The 22,411-nt window shown below is 48.8% G+C and overlaps 1 protein-coding gene and 1 long non-coding RNA gene across 2 annotated transcripts in view; both read right to left on the bottom strand.

Moving 5' to 3' along the window:
- LOC144329042 (uncharacterized) overlaps positions 1-22,411 on the bottom strand; it is a 43,808-nt gene that overhangs the window by 10,679 nt on the left and 10,718 nt on the right. The gene's annotated exons all lie outside the window — the stretch shown is intronic.
- Positions 1,633-19,377, bottom strand: LOC144329038 (uncharacterized). The gene is given in 3 exon segments (XM_077935481.1): positions 1,633-4,323; positions 16,921-18,492; positions 18,740-19,377. Coding segments are annotated over 2 exon segments (3,942 nt in total). The 5' UTR covers positions 18,311-18,492; positions 18,740-19,377; the 3' UTR covers positions 1,633-1,771.

Below are 22,411 nucleotides of genomic sequence, written 5' to 3'. Positions count from 1 at the left end.
AAACATACAAATAACAAAAATGTTACAAACACAGTATTCAATGCTAACAAGTCAAGAAATTGAATGGAAAATTAAGTTAATGAAACAAAAATATTTTGAATCAGCTAACAAAACAGGTAAACTATTAGCTTGGCAACTGCGAAAAAGGCAAAAACAAAATGTAATAAATAAGATAAAAATAGAGGAACAATTGATAGAAGATCCAAAAGAAATAAAGGAAAATTTCCTCAAATTCTATGAGAAATTGTATAAAAAGGAAGATGAAGAGATAACCCGGATAGAAGAATATTTAGAAGACTACGGTGGGAAGACCATAACAGAGGAAGAAAGAACTCAATTAAATAAACCTATAAAAGCAGAAGAGATCCAGGATGCGATAAGGAAGATGAAACCAGGGAAAGCCCCGGGACCAGATGGACTGTCAGCTAAATATTATAAAGTACTAGAAAATCAACTAACGCCAGTGCTATGTGACATCATGAACAATATATTAAGAGGAGACATGGAAAGAGGCCCACATTTCGATGATCCCTAAACCGGACACGGATAAATTAAACATCAAAAACTATAGACCTATATCACTATTAAACAACGATTACAAAATTTTCGCAGAGGTGATGGCAAACAGACTCAAAAAATGCCTAGTAAATTTAATACATAAAGATCAAGCAGGATTCCTCCCAAATAGGTCACCCTCTCCCCTTCTCTATCAAAAGGTAAGGTAAAGGTAAAGGTAAAGGGACCCCTGACCATTAGGTCCAGTCGTGACCAACTCTGGGGTTGCGGCGCTCATCTCGCTTTACTGGCTGAGGGAGCTGGCGTACAGCTTCTGGGTCATGTGGCCAGCATGACTAAGCCGCTTCTGGTGAACCAGAACAGCACACGGAAACACCGTTTACCTTCCCGCCTGAGCGGTACCTATTTATCTACTTGCACTTTGACATGCTTTCGAACTGTTGGGTTAGCAGAAGCAAGGACCGAGTAATGGGAGCTCACCCCGTCGCAGGGATTCAAACCACGGACCTATGGTTTAACCCACAGCGCCACCCGCGTCCCTGTCAAAAGGTACTTTATATCTAAAATTATTCTCACTATTGTGAGACATTACCTTCATTTTAAAAAATACAGCACACAGGTACACACACTAGCAGAAGGGAGCAAGGGAGGCAAGAGGCTGGAACGACAAAGGGCAATGTGTTTTGTCAGGGAATGGTCTGAAGCTGAATATGGGGGAATGCATTCTCAAGCAGATTAGCTTTCCTCAGAAGAGGAGGGAGAGAAACGGCCCCCCTCGTTTCTAGTGGTCTCAGAAGCAGGGAGAGACACAGACACAGTGAAGATTAGACAGGAGTTACCCAGTTCGAGATAATGGCAACACTCAGCTGGGCCCTGAAGCCAGAAGCCAGATTTCCTCTGAGTTCAATGCTGTGAAGAAGAGGGGACTCTGAGAGGAACATGTCCCACACTCCATACATCTAAATGGTTTCTCCCATCTGAGACTCTCGTGATGTTTCTTAAACACTCCATTATAACAAAGCACTTTCTGTAATCCTTCCATTTAAACTGCTTCTCGGCTTTGAGTTTGTTGATGGTTTGTAGGGTTTCAACTCTTAAAGTTCTTCCTGTCCATGAGTCTGTTGATATAGGACTTCCACCAGGACTGAACCTTTATCGCCTTTCCTGACATTTATATGGTTTGTCTCTTGGGTGAGTTTGTTCTCGTAAATTATGGGTTCCACTCTGACTGAAGCTCCTTCCACACGCCATAGATTTAAATGGTTTCTCCCATGTGTGTCTCCTGATGTTTTCTAAGATTTCCACTTTGACTGAAGCTCTTCCCACACTCCAGGCATTCAAATGGTTGCTCCCCTGTGTGAGTCCGTTAATGTCTTCTAAGGTTTCCATTATGAAGAAAGCTCTTTCTGCACTCCATACATTTATATGGTTTCTCCCCTGTGTGAGTCTGTAGATGAATACTGAGGTGTCCACTCTGACTGAAGATCTTTCCACACTCTATGCATTTATATGGTTTTTCACCCGTGTGAGTCCGTTCATGACATCTAAGGGATACATTGTGACTGAAGCTCTTTCCGCACTCCATACATTTATATGGTTTCTCCCCTGTGTGAGTCCGTTGATGTATATTGAGGGATACATTCTGACTGAAGTGCTTTCCACACTCCATACATTTAAATGGTTTCTCCCCTGTGTGAGTCTGTTGATGTAATCTAAGTTTTGAATTGAAACTAAAGCTCTTTTCGCACTGCGTACATTTAAATGGTTTTCCCCCTGTGTGAATCCACTGGTGTAACTTAAGGTATCCGTTATCACTAAAGCTCTTTCCGCACTCCATACATTTATATGGTTTCTCCACTGTGTGAGTCTGTAGATGCATACTGAGGTTTCCACTCTGACTGAAGCTCTTTCCGCACTCCATACATTTAAATGGTTTCTCCCCTGTGTGAGTCCGTTGGTGTGTTCTAAGGGATGCATTGAAATTAAAGCTCTTTCCACACTCCATGCATTTAAAAGGTTTTTCACCCGTGTGAGTCCAGTGATGTGTTCTAAGTTTTCCTTTGTCACTAAAGCTCTTTCCACACTCCATACATTTATATGGTTTCTCCCCTGTGTGAGTCCGTTGATGTGTTCTAAGGACTCCATTCTTACTGAAGCTCTTTCCACACTCCATGCATATATATGGTTTCTCCCCTGTGTGAGTCCGTTGATGATGTCTAAGGGATACATTGTGACTGAAGCTCTTTCCGCACTCCATACATTTAAATGGTTTCTCCCCTGTGTGAGTTTGTAGATGAATATTGAGGTGTCCACTCTGACTGAAGCTCTTTCCGCACTCCATGCATTCAAAAGGTTTTTCACCCGTGTGAATCCGTTGATGTTTTCTAAGGTCTCCATTATTACTGAAGCTCTTTCTGCACTCCATACATTTAAATGGTTTTTCCCCTGTGTGAGTCCGTTGATGTCTTCTAAGCTTTCTATTATCACTAAAGCTCTTTCCGCACTCCATACATTTATATGATTTTTCCCCTGTATGAATCCGCTGGTGTAATTTAAGGTATCCATTATCACTAAAGCTCTTTCCGCACTCCATACATTTATGTGGCTTCTCCCCTGTGTGAGTTTGTAGATGAATATTGAGGTGGCCACTCTGACTGAAGCTCTTTCCGCACTCCAAACATTTAAATGGTTTCTCCCCTGTGTGAGTCCGTTGATGTATTTTAAGGTCTCCATTCTTACTGAAGCACTTTCCGCACTCCATACATTTATATGGTTTCTCCCCTGTGTGAGTTTGTAGATGAATACTGTGGTGTCCACTCTGACTGAAGCTCTTTCCACACTCTATGCATTTAAAAGGTTTTTCACCCGTGTGAGTCCGTTTGTGCTGTTTAAGGTCTCCACTCTGACGGAAGCTCTTTCCGCACTCCATACATTTATATGGTTTCTCCCCTGTGTGAGTCCGTTTGTGCTGTTTAAGGTGTCCATTCTGACTGAAGCTCTTTCCGCACTCCATACATTTATATGGTTTCTCCCCTGTGTGAGTCCGTTTGTGCTGTTTAAGGTGTCCACTCTGACTGAAGCTCTTTCCGCACTCCATACATTTAAATGGTTTCTCCCCTGTGTGAGTACGTTGATGACATCTAAGGGATACATTGTGACTGAAGCTCTTTTCGCACTCCATACATTTAAATGGTTTCTCCCCTGTGTGAGTCCGTTGATGTATTCTAAGGTCTCCATTCTTACTAAAGCTCTTTCCGCACTCCATACATTTATATGGTTTCTCCCCTGTGTGAGTTTGTAGATGAATACTGAGGTGTCCACTCTGACTGAAGCTCTTTCCGCACTCCATACATTTAAATGGTTTCTCCCCTGTGTGAGTACGTTGATGACATCTAAGGGATACATTGTGACTGAAGCTCTTTTCGCACTCCATACATTTAAATGGTTTCTCCCCTGTGTGAGTCCGTTGATGTATTCTAAGGTCTCCATTCTTACTAAAGCTCTTTCCGCACTCCATACATTTATATGGTTTCTCCCCTGTGTGAGTTTGTAGATGAATACTGAGGTGTCCACTCTGACTGAAGCTCTTTCCGCACTCCATACATTTAAATGGTTTCTCCCCTGTGTGAGTACGTTGATGACATCTAAGGGATACATTGTGACTGAAGCTCTTTCCACACTCTATGCATTTAAATGGTTTTTCACCTGTGTGAGTCCGTTGATGTGTTCTAAGGTCTCCATTCTTACTGAAGCTCTTTCCGCACTCCATACATTTATATGGTTTCTCCCCTGAGTGAGTCCGTTGATGTATTCTAAGTTTTCCATTTACCCTAAAGCTCTTTCCACACTCCATGCATTTAAAAGGTTTTTCACCCGTGTGAGTCCGTTGGTGTGTTCTAAGGCTTCCATTGAAACTGAAGCTCTTTCTGCACTCCATACATTTAAATGGTTTTTCCTGTTGGAGGTCGTTGATGTGAGCTATGTATGCTCATTCAGTGAAGCATATCCCACATTTGACACATTTTAATTTCTCTTCCTAATTAAACTGAAGGTGCCCGATCCCCTGAAGTTGTGACTGTCTTCTCCTTCACCTTCTTCAGAGTGGGAGGAAAGGAAATCCTGTTTGGGTTTCAAGGAAGAGAACAAAGGAAAAGAGAGCACATCAGATGCCATTAGCACCACCTCATATTTCAACATATGCTACATTTCCCCGCATCCTACCCTTGTTCCAAATTTTTAGGAAATGAAAATGCAATGTCATCAAATGATAGTAATGCATCAGCAACCTTTCATGATCCTCAATCATTGTTAATAAAGCAGCATGATCAAGGAATACAGACTTTTCAAACCAATTGTTTCCTCACAGGAAAGGCAGCTGCTCTCTGTCCATGAAAAGGCCCTCTCTTTCTCTGGTCCATCGTTCCTTTGGACATTTCCCATCCTCTGCATCATAATCCTCCATCCACCTCTGTCTCTTAATGAATCACCTGCACAGTCCCATTGGCCTCTGGAGGTCCATATGGACTATTATGTGAGACCTAGGTCTATGTCTTTTCCAGGGACTGTGGTCTGGGTTAGTCAGAGAACTAGTGACAAGTCTTGGTGTTTCGGGTCAGCTGAATGGGTGCTCAGGGAAGCTCCTGTTTTTAGAGATGGACCTCCATCTCGAAGCCTTGCATTGCATGGAAAGAGAAGGAGAAGCAGAAGGAAAGCAGCTGGCGCATGGGAATCCCAGACGGAAAAACCCACCCCCATTGCTCCTTATAATAATGAGGTGCAGCCTGATCTTGTGCCTGTCTCCTGAATCAGGACTATCCTAAAATGACACTTACAAATCTGAATACTAAAGGCAAATAGATAACTGTACTTAATGGAAACTTGAATATGTAGTATTGATTCATTAACAGCCTGAAGTTATGTTGTTTCTTGAGAAATAAATTTATTCCTGATCTGTCTTAAATATCATAATTATAGGATGGCTTGGGGTGTTAGGGTAGTACCTTTTGTGGACGACATGTAGTCCACCTTGTGGGGTAATTTTTCACCATTGGTCCCCACCCTGCACTCAGCTCTCACCTTTGGCTTCCAGAAGCTGTCAGCATGCAACAGAGGCAGCGATCCAATCAACGGCTTCAACGGGCTGGCTAAACCAGGTGAGGATATCTGCTGGGTCTCAAATTCTTGGTGGGTTGGGGAATTCTGCTGCAGGTGAAGGCAGACCCTGGTGGATGGAGAGGAGGAGAACAACAGTGAATCCCACAGTCAAAAAGGCAGATTCCACCCATGCTGCAGAGGAAAGTGAAGGGCTGATGTGATTGTCAACCGGGGAAGGAAGCCCATCGAGAAGGAAAACTCTGATCCTAAACCTTCACTGCCTTGTGAGTTTTCTTCAGGAGAAGAGAAGGCTATGGGGGAAAATGAAAGTCTTGGGCCTGAAGCTTTTGGAGGTGCAGGACCAGGAAAGCTTCTGCCACCATTATCCTTCCAATTGGGATTCAGGCCGCATCATGGGACGGAAACTGCCCTGGTTGCGCTGCTTGATGATCTCCGATGGGCTAGAGACCAAGGGGAAAAAAGCTCTTTCCTGGTTCTGCTGGATCTCTCAGCGGCTTTGGAGACCTTTGGCCATGGTGTCCTACTGGACCCTCTAGGGGAGCTAGGGGCACAGCTGTGCAGTGGTTCCCCTCCTTCCTCCTGGGCCATGTCCATAAAGTGGTGTTGGGGGATGAGTGTTCAGACCTCTGGGCTCTCACTTGTGGGGTTCCTGAGGACTCCGTCCTCTCCCCCATGCTTTTTAGTATCTATACGAAGTTGCTGGGAGAGATCATCAGGGGGTTTGGGCAGGGTGTTCCCCAGTATGTGGATGATACCAAGCTCTACCTCTCTTTTAAATTGGAACCAGTGAAGGTACTGTATGAGTGTCTGGAGGCAGTTGAAGGATGGATGGCAGCTAACAGATTGAGGTTGAATCTTGATAAACAGAAATACTGTCCCAGGGGAAAGGGGGCAGGCAGGTGTGGGAGACTCCCTAGACATGATGAAGGTAACTGTGCCTCAAAAGGACCAGGTGCACAACCTGGGGGTCATTTTGGACTCACAGCTGTCCATTGAGGGGCAGGTCAATTCTGTTCCAGGGCAGCTGTCTGCCAGTTCCATCTGGTACGCCGGCTGAGGCCCTCCATGCCTGGAGACTGTCTCCCCAGAGTGGTGCATGCTCTGGTGATCTCCCGCTTGGACTACTGCCATGTGCTACATGGGGCCATCTTTGAAGGTGACTCGTAAACTGCAACTAATCCAGAATGTGGCAGCTAGACAACAGAATGGGAGCAGCCGCTGAGACAACATAACACCAGTCCGAAAGGATCTTCATTGACTCCCAGTACATTTCTGAGCACAATTCACATTGTTGGTGCTGACCTTTAAATTGCTGTGGTTGCATTTTTCAGGCATAGATTCCTGTTATGCCTTCAGTCACAAATTTATTTGCTGCAGGAATTTTTTCTGTCTATGAGCTTTTTTCCTACTCTGCTAATTGTATGTCGGACTTGCTCTGGAAATCATTATGGAGGAGCAAGATCATTGACCTAAAGCCCTACAGCCTCACTCTCTGTAGACCTGAAGGAGCGTCTCCACCCCCATCGCTCAGTCTGTACACTGAGGTCCTCCTTCGAGGGTCTTCTGCAGGTTCACCCTCCCCCCACCCCCATTGAGAAGCGAAGTTACAGGGAAGCAGGCAGAGGGCAAGGAAATGGGCAACTATCTGACATTTAGAAGACAGCTGAAGGCAGCCCTGTATCAGGAGGTTTTGAATGTCTGATGTTTTACTGTCTTCTATATGTACTGTGAGCTGCCCAGAGTGGCTGGTGAAACCCAGCCAGTTAGGTAAGGTAGAAATACTACAATCATTTTTATTATATTGTTGTTTTTTTGTAGTTATATTGGAATTCGTACTGCAATATCAGTTCATGAAATGTTATGGGTGGAGAAAATCACAGGGATGCCATAAACGATAATGCCACCCTCAAACTCTCATTCACACACAGTCTGTAAATTAGGGGAGGTCTCACACCTCAGCTGTGGTAATATTGGCAGTCTTTGGCCTGTATAGGCACACCTTGTATGTAGAGCCTCCAGCCCCAGGCACTGTCTATCATGAAAATGGGTCCTTTGACTGGGAAGAATCTCAACTTGTCAGTCATTCTGACACTGCCTACAAAGAATAAGAGGAACAGAAATGCTTTTGAGGTGCACCTTCTAGATCAATCCTGAGAGCCATTCCATGGACTCTGAAACCCTGTTTCTGATGACAGGTGTACATTATCCTCATCCTCAATGAACCAGGCAGTGGAAAAGACAAAGATGGAAGCCTGAGAGAGAGGAAAAGGTTTCTGGCTGCTTGGGGGGGGGGGGATTGCAGAAACAAAGAGCTCCTTCTGAGAAGGCCTCTCCCCTCCCCTCTTCCTCTCCGGATTTGAACCGCTGCGACTGGGCAGGGCAGGGGTTTATGGGGGCGTGAAGAGGATGCAGCTTGCAAGAAGGAAGCCACACGGGGGTCTCTATCCAGGCGTCCCTCGAGCCCGTTAACCCTTTCATGACCCGCCTTTCTCCGTGCAGATACCACAGGGACCCAGGGATCCCTGCGTGGGGGAAACGGGGCAAAGGAGCCCTCTTGAGACCCCCTCGGTGGGCGCCCCATCTCCGCCGCTGCCAAGGCGCAGCACGGGGATCTAGGCCATGTCGACGGGACCCACGAATGGCGCTTTCGGGAGCTTTCGGGGGTCTCTGGGTCCTTTTCTGTCCCCCCCCCCGGGACCCCTTTACCTCTTTGTCCTCGCTCCAGATTCTCCTTTCCTTTCCTGCAACATCCACGGGGGGGGGGGTGTCCTCTCCTCCCCTTTCCGAAAGCGCGCGCCCCTAGAGCTACGGCGCAGAGCAGCAATCCGGCACAGAAGCTCCACTTCCGGGAGAAGCAGGCAGTTTGGGAGGGGGGCTCTCCCCCCCCCCTATTCCCGGAGGAGAGGTCGGATGGCGAGGAGGAGGGGCAACATATTGGGAAGGGGATTTGGGGTTGTGGGGGCGGGGTGAGGGAAGGATGTGCCGGGAGGGGAGGGGAGGAATTTAGTGGGGGGGAGGAGGAAGGTTTTCCCCCCTTCCCTCTTCCTAGTGGATCAGGAGAGCGGGGAGGGGCTGATCCTGGCAATACAATTACAAAGTGGGGTTCCCCCCCAATGTTTACATTGCAAACGTGGGGAGGGGATTTGGGGTTGTGGGAGCGGGGTGAGAGGAGGATGTGCCGGGAGGGGAGGGAAAGAATAGAAGGGGGGGAGGAAGATTTTCCCCCTCCCCCTTCCATCTGTAGATCAGGAGAGCGGGGGGCGGGTGATCCTGGCAATGCAATTACAAAGTGGGGTGTCCCCCCCTGTTTACATAGCAAAATCCTTCCCTCGCTAACCAACGCCATGAGCCGTGTGCCCGTGCTTTAGGTATTGGTGCTCTTCAAACCAGGAAGCGGGGGGCAGTTATACGACTCCCCCAAAACCCCAATTCTCCACTACAGCCTCGGACTAAGGCCAGGACAATGACCATTTGCACAGGCACCTTCCATGCACAGCAGCAAAGAGGCTCAGAAAAGCAGCCTATACAATTGCAGCAAGAAGCGGATACCATGAATCGGACTGTTTCCTCCGACTCTCCAATAATGTATAGAAAACTGTAGAAACGTCAAACAATCGCCAAAAGTCAACGGTTTGACCAATTTCCTTGTCTCCTCTGGAATTGGGGGATCTCGGGCTCCCCCTGACTCCATAATCCCTTAGAAGGCAGGAGGCGATCCAGGGCAGCACATGCCCCAGGCAGAAATCCATCGGATTATGGATTATTCTGGTACTTTGCGTGAAAGGTGTGGGAAACTGGGGCTGTTGACAGGGGTGGGTGACGGGCTCATGTTTCTGAATGCCAAAGACTCCTACTTTGTGACAAATCTGTGATGCATCAAAGGTGCTCTTGAAAAATGTATTGTGGGAAATGGGGAGAGGTCTTAAAAATCCATGCAACCATATGCTCAGGGTTCCTACTCTTGGTGTGTTTGAACCTTGTTGCAACACATAAAGATCAGGTCAACTGACCACTATTTGCATCTTTTAACTTGGCTGGAGACTCCTTCTTTTGCTGACCGGAGGGACCCGCTGGGAGTGGCACCCTGAGGAGCTGGGCAGCGGAGTAAATCCGCATCCAGGGATATTTTCCTTCTCAACTCTTTCCCACCTGCGCCTCACCCCCTTACCTAAAAGCCAGACACAACACAAGGTGACAGGAGTGTGACTCCTGCCATCAGCAAACAAAATAGCTCTCCCTCCCCCCACTGGAGCAAAGCAACCCTGGGATGCTGAGGTCCCCCAGTCCTTGAAATGAAAAGGGGAGGGGCTCGGGAAACCTTCAGGGAGCAGGCGGGGAGGGGGCTGCCCAGGCTCCAGAAGCTCCTTCTCAGTTATTCCTCCCCCACCCCCTCCTCCTGCCTCCCCTCCTTTCCTACAGCTTCTTCACTTGTGGGGAAGCTGTGGCCCTTGGGCCTGATCCTGCAGGGCTTACCTGGCATTCCTCCAGCTGCAGGTGAGCCCTCCTTTCTCCTTCAAGGTGAACAGGGTTTCCCAAATTTGGGTCTCCAGCTGTTTTAGGACTACAGCTGCCATCACCCCTAGCTAGCAAGACCAGTGGTCAGGGATGATTGTGGAAAAGATCGTAAAACAGCTCCTTCTCCTTACGGGATGCACGAGGAGCCTGTCTAGGAAACACTTGGTCTCCCAAAAGTCCGAGAAACTAACAGAGACCAACCAAAGTAACGCTGGATCAAAGCGGCTGCTATGCCTGATCTTTTATTAAGGTAAGAAAGGTAAAGGACCCCTGGACGGTTAAGTCCAGTCAAAGGTGACTCTGGGGTTTCGGCGCTCATCTCGCTTTCATGCCAAGAGAGCCGGCGTTTGTCCACAAACAGCTTCCTGGTCATGTGGCCAGCAGGACTAAACCGCTTCTGGTGCATGACAGAAACCAGAGCGCATGGAAACACCGTTTACCTTCCTGCCACCTATTTATCTACTTGCACTGGTGTGCTTTCGAACTACTAGGTTGGCAGGAGCTGGGACAGAGCAAGGGGAGCTCACCCCATTGTGGGGATTCAAACTGCCAACCTTCTGATCAGCAAGACCATGAGGCTCTGTGGTTTAGACCACAGCGCCACCCACATCCTCCCTGATCTTTTATTAATAGACCTTCTGCAGCAGGGTCTGAAGCCACTCACGCAGGAGGAAGGTGGGAACTCTGAACAAAAGAAAGACCTTACTTTTATAAATTTCAAAAAAGGTTGTCCACCCCACCTTTTCCCACCCTTGTAGATCTGTCATGGAGGACGTCAGGAAGGAGGTGCCGCAGTGTGAGGTTACAGGTGAGGATCGCTTGTGAAGTGGATGGTGATAGTGACATTATTCATGTGTTTGCAAAGTACTTGGTGCTGGGGTCTGGGCTGCACCCATTCTGTTAATGGCTGTCCCTTTTGTGATGCTGCAGGAATGGACAGAGGAAACAGCATTGGAAGCAACAAGCAGCGCATGTATGGGCGTTCACAGTTCCCACTGTTGTGCTAAGATGTGTGGAATGTGATCCATCAGAAGCAGTACAAGTCAATCTGAGACAGATTGAATTGTATAATAGTGAGAGGCTCACACAAGCCTGCAACCAGTTATCTGCTGTGCATGTAAAAAGGGGAATGCACTCTGCTTCATAAAGGAACTTGCTGCCGCAAGTTAGGAAGGACATTAACAAACAATATATCCCCTCCTGCCACCCTGAACATTCCCACAAGATGTTCCCATCTTAGTGTCAGATTGGAACTCTTACTGGGAGAAGTCAGTCTTTATTTGTGAAGGGCTGTTACTTTGTTTGAAGAATGGTTTATCCAATAAAAGTGTCTTAGTCATGAATGGGTGTGTTTTTTTATTGTAGACCCAGTAGAAGGCAGTGTGGAGTTGTCTATACTGGGTCTGTCATGACAGCAACAGTTTCACTTTGTTGCAGTTATTTTGTACAAAGTTTTACAAAGTCTGTTTCAGTAGCACATTCAAAACATTACACAGTACGTTTGTGGTATCAACATGACCACGTTAGAGCCAAGGCTTTACACTTTCGGGACTATAATGTATACATTTTCTTAATAACAACCACAGAAACATAACAGAGAACCCGCCTCCTTTTCCATAGACAGTACATCAGTGGGAATTCTAGTCAGGCTCTCGAGGTGGCTCTGGCAAGTGAGCCCAGCTGCATGTGACAAGGGTGGGGAGGAGTTCCTTCCTGTCAATCAGCTTTGCGTATAGGGGTGAGTGACCCTATTCCTCTGGCAGGAGCGATTGTGGGGCTTCCTCGCCCGCTTCCATTCAGTTCTGCCATCCCCAAATGGCAAATCTCCTTCAGCCCTTGTGGGAGCGGACAGGCTGGGAGCTGAAGGGCTTCCCTTGGAGTAGGCTTCGCTTCGCTGTCAATCTCTGTATTTTTAATGTTCTGTTGGGTACCTGCAGCTCCTCATTCTCCCTCTTGCAATAAGGCTTGGGGGACTATCTCCCAATAAATTACAGTATTTTAAGTTTTCTTCAGAATGTGCAGGGGGCAGGGATGAAGTTCTGGTGAAGAAGCAGTGTTTGGAGATCATGCGGTGGTGGGGGTGAGAGAGTTTGGTGCAAAAACCAGTCACACACAGATGCACCCGTCTTCCATGCTTAAGGACAGCAACTCCAGGGCATGAGCCAAGTATCAGCAGGGTAGGGGCCACGTGAAGAGCAAGTCCCACGCTGAGGTCAAAAACACACACAGAGGCAGCAGGACGTCTTCTGTAATAGTTTACTTAGTTTTCAAAGCATACAGCTCTCACTGGGTCCCCAGTGAGGCACAAAACTTAGCTCCTGAGAGCAGATCCAGTTTCAGCAGTAGAAAAATACAGCACACAGGATATCTAAGTCAGGCACGCAAACCGGCAGAAGGGAGCAAGGGAGGAAAGAGGATGGAAGGACACAGGGCAATGGATGTGTGTGTTTCGATTCCTGTCGTCTGGGAGAGAAGTCAGCAGCGTAGCATCTGCAGGGACTTCACGAAGCAAAGCTTTCTGCCGGCTGCTTCCAGGCACATCCCAAAATACACACTGTGATTCGCAGTGTATTGACATATCAATTGTTTTTCAAAGGTTATCGGGATATGGTCTAGAAACCAGCATTGGATAAGATATCAATATATCACGCAGCCCTAATCCTCACCCACCACCAGCAATCCATATTCACCCTCTCCCCTTCTCTATCAAAAGGTAAGGTAAAGGTAAAGGGAACCCTGACCATTAGGTCCAGTCGTAACCAACTCTGGGGTTGCGGCGCTCATCTCGCTTTGCTGGCCGAGGGAGCCGGCGTACAGCTTCCAGGTCATGTGGCCAGCATGACTAAGCCCCTTCTGGCGAACCAGAACAGCCCACGGAAACACCGTTTACCTTCCCACCTGAGCGGTACCTATTTATCTACTTGCACTTTGACATGCTTTCGAACTGCTAGGTTAGCAGGAGCAAGGACCGAGTAATCGGAGATCACCCTGTCACGGGGATTCAAACCACGGACCTATGGTTTAACCCACAGCGCCACCCGCGTCCCTGTCAAAAGGTACTTTATATCTAAAATTATTCTCACTATTGTGAGACATTACCTTCATTTAAAGAAATACAGCACACAGGTACACGTACCAGCAGAAGGGAGCAAGGGAGGCAAGAGGCTGGAACGACACAGGGCAATGTGTTTTGTCAGGGAATGGTCTGAAGCTGAATATGGGGGAATCCATTCTCCAGGAGATCAGCTTTCCTCAGAAGAAGAGATGGAGGGGGAGAAACGGCCCCCCTCGTTTCCAGTGGTCTCAGAAGCAGGGAGAGACACAGACACAGAGCAGATTAGACCAGTGTTTCCCAACCGGTGTTCCGCGGCACACTAGTGTTCCGCGAGATGTTGCCTTGTGTGCCGCGGCGGCGGCGGCTGCTACTGCAAAGCAGGGAGAGAAGGAGGCGGCGGCGGCGGGGAGCCGGGCAGGGAAGTTGCTGCTGGGGATGAAGAGGCGGCGGCAGCGGGAGGCGGACTTCTCTCCCTCTCTAGTGCTGCTGCTGTGAGGCGCTTGCCAGCCCACCGGCCCCTCCTGAGCGGGATATGGGTGGGCGGACGGGGTGGGTGGGGGAGAGGCGCCGGGCCCGCCTCGTGCCCTGACAGGAGCTGCTGCTGCGCCCGCCGGCGCCCTTGACGCGGCGCCCCTCATGCCGCCTCGAGAGGCGTTGGGGGGCAGCGAGACTCTGCCGGGCCCCGCCCCTCACTCTGCGCTCGGCTTCAGGGCTGTCTTGCGAGGGGGCGGCGGGAAAAGACTCTGAGGAGCAGTGGCGTAGCGTGGGGGGTGCAGGGGGGGCCGGCAGCACCGGGCGCAACTTCTGGGGGGGCGCGCTCGCTGCCTCCGGAGTCGCCGAAGAGCCGCCGCCGCCTGCCATGCCGCCCTGGCTGCTTCAGCCGCGTCCGACAGCCGGCTCGAGGCTCCTTCCGGCCGGGTCTCCCGACGGGGCGCTGCGGGCGGAGGCTCCGGCACCAAGCGCCACGCCGCCCAGGCTCGGGTCGCTGTGTGGACGCGCGCAGCCCGCCAAACGTGCCACCGGCGGCGAATGAAGCGCCCAGCCGGAGCCACCTGCGCTCTAGTGCCTGCGCGCCAAGACCGCCCACCCGCCCCGACAGGGCCCGCCCACCCGCGCCGGAGGCCGGCCAACGCACTGGCCCCAGCGCCAGAAAGAAGCCCCCTCCCCGTACCAGAAAGAAGCCGCGTCGGGGCTAGCCGGGCCGAGGAGGGAGACCGAGAAGGCTGCGCCGCGACGCCCAAAGACGCGCGTCTTGGCGCAAAGGGGCCCGCGGCACCCAGGCGCGGAAGGGACCCTCTCCCCCTGACCCGCCACTGAACTGCAATTCCCAGCTCCCTTGGCAAATCCCAGTCCCCAATCCCCAAGATGCTTTATTTGAGGCAGGGGTCCTTTAATTGCAAAAACAACACCACGGAGGGCAGTAGTCACCACGAAGTTTGCCCCAGAGTAGAGCCGTCAGTATTAATGACCATGGTAAGGGGTTAGGGGGCGCAAATTACTTGCCTTGCCCCGGGTGCTGACAACCCACGCTACGCCACTGGTCATCGGCTCCGGTTGTTGCCTTTCTCCGCCGAGGTCGGTGGACCTTGCGCCCGGTGGACATGAGCCAACAGTGTGACGCGGCAGCTGAAAAAGCCAATGCAATTCTGGGCTGCATCAATAGGAGTATAGCATCTAGATCAAGGGAAGTAATAGTGCCACTGTATTCTGCTCTGGTCAGACCTCACCTGGAGTACTGTGTCCAGTTCTGGGCACCATAGTTCAAGAAGGACACTGACAAACTGGAACGTGTCCAGAGGAGGGCAACCAAAATGATCAAAGGCCTGGAAACGATGCCTTATGAGGAACGGCTAAGGGAGCTGGGCATGTTTAGCCTGGAGAAGAGGAGGTTAAGGGGTGATATGATAGCCATGTTCAAATATATAAAAGGATGTCACATAGAGGAGGGAGAAAGGTTGTTTTCTGCTGCTCCAGAGAAGCGGACACGGAGCAATGGATCCAAACTACAAGAAAGAAGATTCCACCTAAACATTAGGAAGAACTTCCTGACAGTAAGAGCTGTTCGACAGTGGAATTTGCTGCCAAGGAGTGTGGTGGAGTCTCCTTCTTTGGAGATCTTTAAGCAGAGGCTTGACAACCATATGTCAGGAGTGCTCTGATGGTGTTTCCTGCTTGGCAGGGGGTTGGACTCGATGGCCCTTGTGGTCTCTTCCAACTCTATGATTCTATGATTCTATGACCCCGAGCCTAGGCTTCCTTCCCGCACCCCGCTTTCCGAAGACCGCACACCAGTTGGGCCAGTACATATTCCCCTCCCGTGACTGGAGCGGAATAGCCCTTTCTCTTCTTCCCCAACCCTTGTCGTTGGAGGAGTCCCTCAGTCCCTCGCTTTGCTGCCTCCTCCCCCCCCCCCAAAGCGTGGAGGTTCCCCGGCAAGGGGGAGGGGGAAAAATTGAAAGTTACACTTTCGTGCGTCCCTACCGGCGTGACGCTGCGCGCTGACGTCACGGGGCTGTAATGGTGGTGTGCCTCGAGATTTTTTTCATCAAACAAGTGTGCCTTTGCCCAAAAAAGGTTGGGAAACACTGGATTAGACAGGACTTACCCAGTTCGAGATAATGGCAACACTCAGCTGGGCCCTGAAGCCGGAAGCCGGATCTCCTCTGAGTTCATTGCTGTGAAGAAGAGGGGACTCTGAGAGGAACATGTCCCACACTCCATACATCTAAATGGTTTCTCCCATCTGAGACTCTCGTGATGTTTCTTAAACACTCCATTATAACAAAAGCACTTTCTGTAATCCTTCCATTTAAACTGCTTCTCCGCTTTGAGTTTGTTGATGGTTTGTCGGGTTTCAACTCTTAAAGTTCTTCCTGTCCATGAGTCTGTCGATCATAGAATCATAGACTCACAGAGCTGGAATAGACCACAAGGGCCATCGAGTCCAACCCCCTGCCAAGCAGGAAAATGTAGGACCTCCCCTAGGACTGAACCTTTATTTCCTTTCCTGAAATTTATATGGTTTGTCTCTTGGGTGCGTTTGTTGGCGTAAATTAAAGGGTTCCACTCTGACTAAAGCTCCTTCCACACGCCATAGATTTAAATGGTTTCTCCCATGTGTGTCTGCTGATGTTTTCTAAGATTTCCACTTTGACTGAAGCTCTTTCCACACTCCAGGCATTCAAATGGTTGCTCCCCTGTGTGAGTCCGTTGATGTCTTCTAAGGCTTCCATTATGAAGAAAGCTCTTTCCACACTCCATACATTTAAATGGTTTCTCCCCTGTGTGAGTCCATAGATGAATACTGAGGTGTCCACTCTGATTGAAGCTCTTTCCGCACTCCATACATTTAAATGGTTTCTCCCCTGTGTGAGTCCGTTGATGTGTTCTAAGGGATGCATTGAAATTAAAGCTCTTTCCACACTCCATGCATTCATATGGTTTTTCACCTGTATGAGTCCGCTGGTGTAATTTAAGGGTTCCATTCTGACTGAAGCTCTTTCCGCACTCCATACATTTATATCGTTTCTCCCCTGTGTGAGTCCGTTGATGTGTTCTAAGGGATGAATTGGAATTAAAGCTCTTTCCACACTCCATGCATTCATATGGTTTTTCATCTGTATGAGTCCGCTGGTGTAATTTAAGGTTTCCATTCTGACTGAAGCTCTTTTCGCACTCCATACATTTATATCGTTTCTCCCCTGTGTGAGTCCGTTGATGTATATTGAGGTGTCCACTCTGACTGAAGCTCTTTCCGCACTCCATACATTTAAATGGTTTCTCCCCTGTGTGAGTCCGTTGATGATTTCTAAAGCTTCCATTTTGATGAAAGCTCTTACCGCACTCCATACATTTAAATGGTTTCTCACCTGTGTGAGTCCGTAGATGAATACTGAGGAGTCCACTCTGACTGAAGCTCTTTCCGCACTCCATACATTTAAATGGTTTCTCCCCTGTGTGAGTCCGTTGATGTGTTCTAAGGGATGCATTGAAATTAAAGCTCTTTCCACACTCCATGCATTCATATGGTTTTTCACCTGTGTGAGTCCGCTGGTGTAATTTAAGGTGTCCACTCTGCCTGAAGCTCTTCTCGCACTCCATACATTTATATCGTTTCTCCCCTGTGTGAGTCCGTTGATGTGTTCTAAGGGATGAATTGGAATTAAAGCTCTTTCCACACTCCATGCATTCATATGGTTTTTCACCTGCATGAGTCCGCTGGTGTAATTTAAGGTGTTCACTCTGACTGAAGCTCTTTCCGCACTCTATGCATTTAAAAGGTTTTTCACCCGTGTGAGTCCGTTGATGTCTTCTAAGGACGCCATTCTTACTGAAGCTCTTTCCGCACGCCATACATTTAAATGGTTTTTCCTCTGTGTGAGTCCATTGATGTGCTCTAAGCCTTCCATTATCAGTAAAGCTCTTTCCACACTGCACACATTTATATGGTTTTTCCCCTGTGTGAGTCCGTTGATGTGTTTTAAGCCTTCCATTTTTACTAAAGCTCTTTCCGCACTCCATACATTTATATGGTTTCTCCCCTGTGTGTGTCCATTGATGACATCTAAGGTCTCCATTCTGACTGAAGCTCTTTCCGCACTCCATACATTTGTATGGTTTCTCCCCTGTGTGAGTTTGAAGATGAATATTGAAGTGTCCACTCTGACTGAAGCTCTTTCCGCACTCCATACATTTATATGGTTTCTCCCCTGTGTGGGTCCGTTGATGTATTCTAAGGTCTCCATTCTTACTGAAGCTCTTTCCACACTCCATACATTTACATGGTTTCTCCCCTGTGTGAGTTTGTAGATGAATATTGAAGTGTCCACTCTGACTGAAGCTCTTTCCACACTCCATACATTTATATGGTTTCTCCCCTGTGTGAGTTTGTAGATGAATATTGAAGTGTCCACTCTGACTGAAGCTCTTTCCGCACTCCATACATTTATATGGTTTCTCTCCTGTGTGAGTCCGTTGATGTATTCTAAGTTTTCCATTTACCCTAAAGCTCTTTCCACACTCCATGCATTTAAAAGGTTTTTCACCCATGTGAGTCCGTTGATGTGTTCTAAGGCTTCCATTGAAACTGAAGCTCTTTCCGCACTCCATACATTTAAATGGTTTTTCCTGTTGGAGGTCGTTGATGTGAGCTATGTATGCTCATTCAGTGAAGCATATTCCACATTTGACACATTTTAATTTCTCTTCCTAATTAAACTGAAGGTGCCCGATCCCCTGAAGTTGTGACTGTCTTCTCCTTCACCTTCTTCAGAGTGGGAGGAAAGGAAATCCTGTTTGGGTTTCAAGGAAGAGAACAAAGGAAAAGAGAGCACATCAGATGCCATTAGCACCACCTCATATTTCAACATATGCTACATTTCCCTGCATCCTACCCTTGTTCCAAATTTTTAGGAAATGAAAATGCAATGTCATCAAATGATAGTAATGCATCAGCAACCTTTCATAATCCTCAATCAGCAGCATGATAAAGCAGCATGATATTGGAATACAGACTTTTCAAACCAATTGTTTCCTCACCAGGAAAGGCAGCTGCTCTCTTTCCATGAAAAGGCCCTCTCTTTCTCTGGTCCATCGTTCCTTTGGACATTTCCCACCCTCTGCAACATAATCGTCCATCCACCTCTGTCTCTTAATGAATCACCTGCACACTCCCTTTGGCCTCAGGAGGTCCATATGGACTATTATGTGAGACCTAGGTCTATGCCTTTTCCAGGGACTGTGGTCTGGGTTAGTCAGAGAACTAGTGACAAATCTTGGTGCTTCGGGTCAGCTGAATGGGTGCTCAGGGAAGCTCCTGTTCTTGGAGATGGACCTCCGTCTAGATGCCTTGCATTGCATGGAAAGAGAAGGAGAAGCAGAAGGAAAGCAGCTGACGCATGGGAATCCCAGACGGAGAAACCCACCCCCATTGCTCCTTATAATAATGAGGTGCAGCCTGATCTTTTCCTGTCTCCTGAATCAGGACTATCCTAAAATGACACTTACAAATCTGAATACTAAAGGCAAATAGATAACTTTACTTAATGGAAACTTCATCCTTGAATATGTAGTATTGATTCATTAACAGCCTGAAGTTATGTTGTTTCTTGAAAAATAAATTTATTCCTGATCTGTCTTAAATATCATAATTATAGGATGGCTTGGGTTGTTAGGGGCGCGGTAGTACCTTTGGTGGGCGACATGTAGTCCACCTTGTGGGGTAATTTTTCCACCATTGGTCCCCACCCTGCACTCAGCTCTCACCTGTGGCTTCCAGAAGCTGTCAGCATGCAACAGAGGCAGTGATCCAAGCAACGGCTTCAACGGGCTGGCTAAACCAGGTGAGGATATCTGCTGGGTCTCAAATTCTTGGTGGGTTGGGGAATTCTGCTGTAGGTGAAGGCAGACCCTGGTGGATGGAGAGGAGGAGAACAACAGTGAATCCCACAGTCAAAAAGGCAGATTCCGCCCATGCTGCAGAGGAAAGTGAAGGGCTGATGTGATTGTCAACCGGGGAAGGAAGCCCATCGAGAAGGAAAACTCTGATCCTAAACCTTCACTGCCTTGTGAGTTATCTTCAGGAGAAGAGAAGGCTATGGGGGGAAACCTACACAAATCCAGAATGGACTCTCTAAGACGGTTGGATGGTGCCCTGAACACCTCTTTCCAGCAACTCCGATGGCCCCTTGAAAGCTAATGAAAGTCTTGGGCCTGGAGCTTTTGGAGGGGCAGGACCAGGAAAGCTTCTGCCACCATTATCCTTCCAATTCGGATTCAGGCCTCATCATGGGACGGAAACTGCCCTGGTTGCGCTGCTTGATGATCTCCGATGGGCTAGAGACCAAGGGGAAAAAAGCTCTTTCCTGGTTCTGCTGGATCTCTCAGCGGCTTTGGACACCTTTGGCCATGGTGTCCTACTGGACCCTCTAGGGGAGCTAGGGGCACAGCTGTGCAGTGGTTCCCCTCCTTCCTCCTGGGCCATGTCCAGAAAGTGGTGTTGGGGGATGAGTGTTCAGACCTCTGGGCTCTCACTTGTGGGGTTCCTGAGGGCTCCATCCTCTCCCCCATGCTTTTTAATATCTATATGAAGACGCTGGGAGAGATCATCAGGGGGTTTGGGTTGGGTGTTCCCCGGTATGTGGATGATACCAAGCTCTGCCTCTCTTTTAAATTGGAACCAGTGAAGGTACTGTATGAGTGTCTGGAGGCAGTTGGAGGATGGATGGCGGCTAACAGATTGAGGTTGAATCTTGACAAGAGAGAAATACTGTCCCAGGGGGAGGGGGGGAGGCAGATGTGGAAGACTCCCTAGACCTGATGGAGGTAACTGTGCCCCAAAAGGACCAGGTGCACAACCTGGGGGTCATTTTGGACTCACAGCTGTCCATGGAGGCACAGGTCAATTCTGCGTCCAGGGCAGTTGTCTGCCAGCTCCATCTGGTATGCTGGTTGAGACCCTACATGACTGGAGACTGTCTCCCCAGAGTGGTGCATGCTCTGGTGATCTCCCGCTTGGACTACTGCCATGCGCTACATGGGGCCATCTTTGAAGGTGACCCGGAAACTGCAACTAATCCAGAATGTGGCAGCTAGACAACAGAATGAGAGCAGCCGCTGAGACAACATAACACCAGTCCGAAAGGATCTTCACTGACTCCCAGTACATTTCTGAGCACGATTCACATTGTTGGTGCTGACCTTTAAATTGCCTCGGTTGCATTTTTCAGGCATAGATTCCTGTTATGCCTTCAGTCACAAATTTAATTGCTGCAGGAATTTTTTCTGTCTCTGAGCTTTTTTCCTACTCTGCTAATTGTATGTCGGACTTGCTCTGGAAATCATTGTGGAGCAGCAAGATCATTGACCTAAAGCCCTAAACAGCCTCATTCTCTGTAGACCTGAAGGAGCGTCTCCACCCCCATCGCTCAGTCTATACACTGAGGTCCTCCTTCGAGGGTCTTCTGCTGGTTCACTCCCCCACCCCATTGAGAGGCGAAGTTACAGGTAAGCAGGCATAGGGCAAGGAAATGGGCAACTATCTGACATTTAGAAGACAGCTGAAGGCAGCCCTGTATCAGGAGGTTTTTAATGTCTGATGTTTTACTGTCTTTTATTTGTACTGTAAGCTGCCCAGCGTGGCTGGTGAAACCCAGCCAGATAGGCAGCGTAGAAATACTACAATCATTCTTATTATATTGTTATTCTTTTGTAGTTATTTTGGATTTTGTACTGCAATATCAGCTCACAAAATGTCATGGGTGGAGAAAATCACAGGGCTGCCATAAACTGTAATCCCACCCACAACTTCTCATTCACATACAGTCTGTAAATTAGGGGAGGTCACATACCTCACCTGTGCTAATACTGGCAGTTTTTGGCCTGTATAGGTACACCTTGTATGTAGAGCCTCCAGCCACAGGCACTGTCTATCATGAAAATGGGTCCTTTGACTGGGAAGAATCTCAGCTTGTCAGTCACTCTGACATTCCCTACCAAAAATAAGAGGAACAGAAATGCTTTTGAGGTGCAACTTCTGTATCAAGCCTGAGAGCCATTCCATGGACTCTGCACCCCTGTTTCTGATGACAGGTGTACATTATCCTCATCCTCAATGAAGCTGGCAGTGGAAAAGACATTAAAGATGGAAGCCTGAGAGAGAAGAAAAGGTTTCTGGCTGATTCCCGGGTGGGATTGCGGAAACCAAGAGCCGCTTCTGAGAAGGCCTCTCCCCTCCCCTCTTCCTCTCCGGATTTGAACCGCTGCGACTGGGCAGTGCAGGGGTTTATGGGGGCGTGAAGAGGATGCAGCTTGCAAGAAGGAAGCCACACGGGGGTCTCTATCCAGGCGTCCCTCGAGCCCGTTAACCCTTTCATGACCCGCCTTTCTCCGTGCAGATACCACAGGGACCCAGGGATCCCTGCGTGGGGGAAACGGGGCAAAGGAGCCCTCTTGAGACCCCCTCGGTGGGCGCCCCATCTCCGCCACTGCCAAGGCACAGCACGGATGCAGGGATCTAGGCCATGCCGACGGGACGCATGAAAGGTGCTTTGGGGAGCTGGCGCGGCGTCCCTACCTGGGTCCTTTTCTATCCTCCCCCCCCCCCCCGCGACCCCTTTACCTCTTTGTCCTCGCTCCAGATTCTCCTTTCCTTTCCTGCAACATCCACGGGGGGGGGGGGGGGGGCGGGGCGGTGTCGCCTGCTTCCCCTCC

The sequence above is a fragment of the Podarcis muralis genome, chromosome 10, assembly GCF_964188315.1.
Source record: "Podarcis muralis chromosome 10, rPodMur119.hap1.1, whole genome shotgun sequence".
Lineage (NCBI taxonomy): Eukaryota > Metazoa > Chordata > Lepidosauria > Squamata > Lacertidae > Podarcis > Podarcis muralis.
The sequence above is the reverse complement of the archived record's forward strand: the minus strand, read 5'-3'. Positions and strand labels throughout refer to the sequence as shown.